The 7510-nt window shown below is 48.5% G+C and overlaps 1 protein-coding gene across 6 annotated transcripts in view; it reads left to right on the top strand.

The window, feature by feature from the left end:
- The window catches only part of Agfg2 (ArfGAP with FG repeats 2), a 31620-nt gene that overhangs the window by 9958 nt on the left and 14152 nt on the right, over positions 1–7510 (top strand). For all 6 annotated transcript variants that reach the window (XM_023714452.1, XM_023714454.1, XM_023714453.1 and 3 more), the window contains exons 2-5: positions 2141–2234; positions 4154–4269; positions 6246–6390; positions 6833–6998. In XM_023714452.1, the coding sequence (XP_023570220.1) occupies positions 2141–2234; positions 4154–4269; positions 6246–6390; positions 6833–6998 (521 nt within the window). The remainder of the gene's footprint in view (positions 1–2140; positions 2235–4153; positions 4270–6245; positions 6391–6832; positions 6999–7510) is intronic.

The following is a 7510-nucleotide window of genomic DNA, read 5'->3' as shown; positions in this document are numbered from 1 at the left end:
AGGGGCACCTTTGTTCCGTGTGTACACCTCAGGTGTGAATGAGTGTGCTTTCCTGACCTTTATGATTTTTTTTCAGGATTTCTGTTTGGAAAATGTCGTGTCTTTGTTCCCCCTTTGTTTTCCTGAAGACATCGGCCACTGCCCTACCACAGACTCAGTAGAGATCCCTGGGTATCTTTGGGGACGGAGGATTGGTTTCGGAACCTGTCCCCAAATCCACGATGGCCAAGTCCTTTATGTAAAAATGGTGTGCTATTTACTACACATATCTTTCTGGGGTTTTGGTGTTTTGGGTGGGGTTTTCTTGTTTTGCTTTGTTTTCTTCCATATTGGAGATTGAAACCACGGCCTTGACATTAAAAACTACATCTCCAGCCCTTTTTATTTTTTTGAGACGAGACCTTGCTAAATCGCCCAGGCTGGGCTTGAACTTGCAGTCTTCCTGACTTGGCTTCCGGAGTGCTAGGATTACAGACACGCACCGTGCAGCAGGCTTCTGTACACTTCAGATGTTTCCAGACCACAGTGGAAATGCTGCCTACGGAAATAGTTGTTCTCAGGGAATAATGACAGGGAAAAAAGTTTGTACCTGTTCCCCACATATGCAGTTTTCCCTAAATAGTTTCAATCCACAGCTGGTTGATTCTACGGCTGCAGAGCTAATGGATATGGAAGGTGGACTATAATGTTAACATCTAGATTCATGCAGCTTCATCAAAGTCCAAAGAAGCCTTATCAGCTTAGACTGCCTTCCCTACCTGTGTCTGTGATTTCTCTAATTTGTTCATTTAGATTTGGCCAGTTTTAATAGGAGGGCAGTAGCTCTAGGCCAGACTAAACCTTAAGGCATAACGAAGGGGAATCCAGGCAGCCCTGCCCGGCTCATCCCCAGGTTCCCATTAGGATGGAGACCCCCGAGACCTGTGAGTGGAGGTGGGGGGCCGCCTTTGCTGCTGCTCGTGCTATTGCCTGTGGTTCCTGTGGCAGAGCTGGCCTCCCAGAAAGGTAGCAGAATACACAGAGCAGGTGCCAAAGCCTCATGACAGGATCTGTACTCCTGCCCAGGCCTTCCCATAGCTCAGGGTTGGACTTGACTTCTCTCTGCATTACTGAAAGATATAGCCATAAAAAAAGAAAAGCTGGAACATTTCTTAAAGACGATTTCCTGGCTGGACATAGTCATATACTCCTGTAATCCCAGTACCCTAAGGCTGAGGCAGGAGGGTCATAAATTTCAGCCCAGTCTTGGCAGTTTAGTGATGTTGCAAAATCTTGTCTAGATAAAAAGGGCCAGGCACGGTGGTACACGACTGTAATCCAAGCACGTGGGAGGCTGAGGTAGGAATGTTGTGAATTTGAGGCCAGCTTGCACTATATAACAAGGCCCTTTCAAATAAATAAACCAAACAAAAATACAAAAGGATTGGTGATGTCACTCCGTGTAAAGGCGCTGGGTTTAATCTTCAGTACCAAAAAAAAAAAAAGACTCATTGTAAGAAAGAGGGGTCTCTCCACCTTCTCTGCACCCCACCACTCCACCCTTTTAAGGAGAGGAGAGGAGTAATTTAGGATTGTGTTGCTGGCCACCATCCCCCTTCTTTTTTCTTAGTGTTATCAGGAATCCTTGAGGGCCTTCATTGTGCCTTTCCTTATGGTAGAGAAATTGTGTTTTTGTGGATTTGGGACCTCGGGATATGCTACAGGTCTTAAAAACAGTGACTTAGCAGGAAATGGGCCTCGTGTTTGGGGTACTAGAAGGAGCCCTTTGGCCAGAAGGGAACACTAGGCCTAGGAGGGTTAGAGGCAGGACAGAGAAGGCTTCCGGAGGGCGCTGGCCTCCCCTGCCCAATAGCCAGCAGTGACCTGGGGCTGTCTTCTCTCACTGGAAGTCCTGAACCTTGGTGTTCCCCTCCTTTCCTGGTCGTGGGAAGCAGCTCCAGGTGTGCAGGATAGGGCCCAGCAGCTTGCCTGTGCCGAGCAAGTGCCCCCCACCCCCTGCTGAGTTGCAGCCCAGCGCTGGGCGGGGGTCTCGCTCTCTGGCCTGGCTGTGCTGTTGTGTCCCTTCTTCCTCCTGCTGCCTGTAAGCTAGACCTGCCATGCCCGCTGGCTGACCGTGTCTTTTGCCTTCTCCCTCCCCCAGGAGAGGGCTGAACCCCCCTCATCGTGTCAAGTCCATCTCCATGACAACTTTCACGGAGCCTGAGGTCCTGTTTCTGCAGTCCCGTGGAAATGAGGTGAGCTCTCCCTCAGGAGGCCATCAGGAAGCTGCCATTGTCCTGCCCACCAGCAGAGCCTTGTCTCCGTATCAGAAAAACTCCACAGTTCTCTTTGGGGGTTAAGTTTGCCCAGAATTCAAGGTGACCCTCCTGCCTCAGCTTCCCAAGTGCTGGGATTATAGGTGTGTGCCACCACACTTGACTGAGTTTCTCTTAATTTTTTAATATAGATTTTTTTTCTTTTGTTAGGTACTGGAGGTTGAATTCAGGGCCTTTGCGTTAAGCGACATCCCAGCTCTTTTTATTTTTTATTTCAAGACAGAGTAAGTTTTCAGGGAGTGCGTGAGCTTGCAGGTCTCCTGCTTCAGCCAGGAGAACGCTGAGATCACAGGTGTGCCCCACTACCACACCCAGCCAGCACATGACATTTCATGTCTTCTGTATATTTGAATATTTACATATAGAACCCTAGTTATACAGTTGTATTTGTCTACACCCCATCATGAGAAATCAAAAGGAGCAACATCTCTATAGGGAGAGAAATAAATCAAACAAAAATACAAAAGAACTGGTGATGTCACTCAGTGTAAAAGCGCTGGGTTTAATCTTCAGTACCAAAAAAAAAAAAAGACTCAATTGAGTTTATTTATTTTGTATTTTTGTTTGGTTTATTTATTCAAATGGTTAGAGGTCTGTGTGTGTGGATGCACCTTCAGAGGCAGCTGGGCTGGCGCCCTGGCGTGGAGCTGGGACAGCCCTGTTGCCTTGAGCCGGGACTGCCTGGTTTCATTCCATGCCATTCACTTGCAAGGTAAGTAGCGCCCTTCCCCAGCTAAAGCTGCTGACTAGAGTTGCTGTCCTTGGCTTGAGCAGTACTTGTCACTTACAGGTGGATGAATGGGTTACATACAGGGTGACATCAAAGGCTCCAAAAATTGGCCCTGACCTCATCCCCATCCAAACCTGGTTGTCCATATTCTCATGGCTCTCTGCTTTCCTTTTTCAATACACATAGCACTGTATAATTGTTAGTTTATCTTTGTCTCTGGCATGGAGCTGCCCATTAGATTAGAAACTCTGTGAGGATGAGAGTCTATAAATACCAGCTGTGATCAAATATACAGTTAATGTTTAAACTTTTTAACATTCATTACAGTAAAAGACGCATTGCCATGAGTCCCCCTCAAAGCCCCCCCCCCTTCTTCTCCCACCATTCTTGCCACTTTCTGAAGCACTTCTGCAAATCCTCTTTTGTGTTTTCATGCAGTGTGATAAAAAAAATCCAGTGACTACACAGGGCGTGGTGGTGCAAGCCTGTAATCCCAGCGCTTGGGAGGCTGAAAACAGGAGGATCACCATGAGTCTGATCTGTGTAGTGAGACCCTGTGGATCCTGTACTAAATTCATTAAAAAAAAAAAAATGTAGTGACTGCTGCTCCCCAATGTCATCCAGTGGAAAGGCTGCACATAAAAACATGACACAGGGTGCGCACTGCCTTATTCACTCCATCTGGCACTGTGTGACTTCTAGCTCTTCCCTAGAGTCAGAATGACCGTGGAAGGGAAACGATTTTTAATTGATTTAGGACATCATGGCAGCCACAACAGCACAACTACAGACACTGAGGAAAGAGGACTTCCAGAACTGCTTTGGAAAGTTGCAAGAACAATGGGATGTGTTTCAAGTGAGGGGGGGATTTTGAGGGACATGAAGAGGTATTGGTGTCTTTCACTATAATATTTTAAAAATATTCTTATAAATATGATCTTATTTTGATCATATCTCATAGATCCCAATCCTAGCATTGTGTCCAAGCTCAATAAATCTTTATTGATGGAAACATTGGAAGTGCTCATTGAGGGAAGACACCCTGAAGCGATCATTCACGTTTCATGCTTTCTACTCCAACTCCTGTCACCTGGTCCTGCTCTTTCAGGTCTGCAGGAAGATCTGGCTGGGTCTTTTTGATGCTCGAACGTCTTTAATACCAGATTCCAGGGATCCCCAGAAGGTGAAGGAGTTTCTCCAGGAAAAATACGAAAAGAAAAGATGGTGAGAAGGAAGAGATGGCTGTGGAGACGTGTGTCCAAGACATGTTTCCTCTGACAGTCCAGTTTCCAGGTGGTGTGGGTGTTGCTCAGAGGCTGGGCTTGAGTGGGGAATGTTCCACTCAGCTTCAATTAGGACTAATTTCTGACTACTAAACAACATGGGAGGACAGTGCATTCTCAGCTGTAAAATCCGAGGCTTTGGGGGAGACGAGATTACTGTGGGGAGATGGGCTGGTGGGAGTGTGACGCAGTTTCTGGAGCTCAGCTGATCTCACATACGGAGAGATGGCGGAGAGCACCTGACCTGCACCTTTATCCACTGAGCCCAGTGTTTTATTGATAGCTTACAGGTTTTCTGTTTTCCTGATGAAGAAAACAGCTTGTTCCATTCTCCTTTGCTTTCTCTGTCCAGTTGTTTGGTCTCTGGGGCATGTGCCTTTTGGGGCCGTGGGTGACTTTGAAGTGGGTAAGATGGGCCGGCCAGATAGCTCAGTAAATTAAAGCCCCTGCTTAGGCGGATGTAGGGACTAGGGTTTGATCCCCAGTGTACCATGTCGGCCCCGCCCCCAGGGCATGCTGAGACAGCAACTGAGGCTGGGCACCTGTAATCCCAGCTCTTAGGACCCTGAGAACAGGAGGATCACTATGAGTCCTATCTGTGTAGTGAGACCCTGCAGACTCTGTACTAAATACATTAAAATTAAAAAAAAAAAAAAAGTGGGGAACACAACACAGAAAGTAGGGAGACTGATGGGTAAACCATGATTTTGATCATGAGGCTGAGGCAGGTGGATTGTTGTGAGTTCGAGGCCAACTTGCACTACCTACCACAACCCTGTCTCCAAAACAGAGAAGCATGTTTTTCAATCTTATTATAATGTCTCCAAATTAAGATGTTTCCAAGGCCAGGGAGATAGCTCAGTGGCATAACTGCCTGGCAAGTACAAGGTCCTGCGTTCAATTGACGGTATCACAAAAAAAGTTACTTCCAGTGTTGGGACCACATGTACCATAGTGGGAAGGGTTCTTGTTTGGTGTGATACTGAGGCTCGAATCCAGGGCCTTCTACACCCTCAACTTCCACATATACACCCACCTCCCATTGCTACGTTGCCTCGCTGGCCATCACCTGCAGTCCTTCTGCCCCAGCCTCCAGGAAGCAGGGATTCCAAGGGGTCTTAGATAGAAGGGAATCTTATCAAAAGTGGCAGGACCGGGAGGGCAGGCTGCCGGTGAGCACTAGTAATACCAAGTGAGTACCTTCTCTGTGAGCTGAGCAGAACCGAGGAAGAGACACCAGAAGTGACAAAGGGACCTTGATAGCAGGCTGGGAGGTAGGATGGCACAATTGTGTGTGCTGTTACTTGAAACCCATATAGATTAAGATGTCAAAAGAGGACGGGGAGAGAAGGGAAAACAGGAGCAGCCCAGCAAAGCAACCATTCCTACAGGAAAAATAACATCAGGGCGCTCGAGGGCACACTCAAGAAAGAGCACTCTTTATTTTTTTTTCTGGGCAGGACTGAGTGTTAGACTAAGGCAGTGTACCCCTGAGCTACCCTTTCAGTCCCAAGAAAGGCAAAACTTTCAAAGTTGCTGAATTCCCTTCTAAGGAGGGCGTTAGTAAAGAAAATATGAGAAGGGCTGGCAAGATAGCTCAGCAAACTAAGCACCTGCTTAGGCAAGCACAACTATCGGGGTTCGATCCCTGGCACCACAGCGCCCACCCCCGGCTGAGCTGGCCACCAAGACCGGGAGTGGTGGCGGCACACCTGTAATCCCAGTGCTGGGGAGGCTGAAAACAGGAGGACCACTATGAGTCTAAGCTGCATAGTGAGACCCTGTACCAAATACATAAAAAAAGAAAATATGAGAAAGAACTTTGCCCCCTGTAACCTGTGTGTTCCCAAGTATATCTACACTGAGCCTGGCCCAAGGTCTCCGCCCTCTTTATAGCCTGCCTGTCTTTTCTCAAAGGTATGTCCCTCCGGACCAAGTCAAGGGGCCTGCTTATACCAAAGGCAGCTCCTCCACCTCTGTCCAGGGCTCCATGCCAGAGGGGAAGCCCCAGCGGACACTTCTGGGGGACCCTGTCACAGAAACTGCTGCTGCCTCTAGCCAGGTAACTCAGATCTTCCCTACACGTCGACATAGGGCTCAGGTGAGGTGGATTGTGAGACGGGCCACTATCCTAAACCACGCAATAGCTGTGAGTTAGTCTCCAGCCCTGCTCCTCCCCCTAGCTGGCATCTGTCACCTCTATACTTTATATCCCTTGGAAGACAGAACCCAGCATGGAGTGGTGTGAGGAAGTCAGTGTTAGCTGCAACCCTGACCATTATTCACTGTATTTTTCAATCCGACCTCATAGTTAGAAGATGAATTTGATTTCAGTTCTGAGAAGAGCTAAGACAACTTCACCTGGGTAGCTGCTCAGTTGGGGGCAGTTGCTCACTCTGCCCATCCCCTTTGCCTGTCTTGGGGGTGGCCTGGGGAGCACACAGGGCCCTGGGTTCTCTCTGGGATTCTAAGTTTCTGCCACATGCCATCCTTTTTCCCTGAAGTCTGTCAGCCAGTCTCAGGCTCGGACAGCCCAGACCCGGAGTTCCCAGCCTCCTCCACACTCCTCCACCAAGAAAGCCAGCACCGACCTGTTGGCTGACATCGGGGGAGACCCCTTTGCTGCTCCCCAGGTGACACCGTCTTTTGCTGCGTTCCCGGCCTTTGTGGGTAAGTGGACCTGCAGGGAGACCCTCCCTGTCATGCACACGCCTGTCACACATCACATGCAGTCGCTCAAGGAGTGGTTCTTGATCTCAATGTGTGGTCATGGTTTGGAAGGAGCCTGCCTGGGAGGGTGGGGGAGGGCTGGTGTGGCAGAAATTATGTCAGGGATTACATATGGCTGTAGAGCGTTACAGCAAGCCTCCTAGCTCCTCTTAGAACAGCCAAAAAGGCTTCTCACTACTTTCCATTAAGATGGGAGACAGCACTGAGGAAATAGCTCAGTAGAATGAGCACTTGCCTGGCAAGTGCAAGGGCCTGAGTTCAATCCCTAGTTTCGCCACAAAAAAAAAAGATGGGAGGAGGCGGATTATCTTGTGTCCCATTTTGCCTTCCTCTTCTCAGACATCATCAGGAGCCAGCAGAGCGTTGGACGAGGTTGTATAATATCTAATTTCGGGGCTGGAGAGATGGCTCAGTGGTCTAAAGCACCTACTTGGAACAAGCTTGGCAAAGCA

Source organism: Octodon degus, unplaced genomic scaffold, assembly GCF_000260255.1.
Source record: "Octodon degus isolate 3935 unplaced genomic scaffold, OctDeg1.0 scaffold00035, whole genome shotgun sequence".
Classification (NCBI taxonomy): Eukaryota; Metazoa; Chordata; class Mammalia; order Rodentia; family Octodontidae; genus Octodon; species Octodon degus.
The sequence above is the reverse complement of the archived record's forward strand: the minus strand, read 5'-3'. Positions and strand labels throughout refer to the sequence as shown.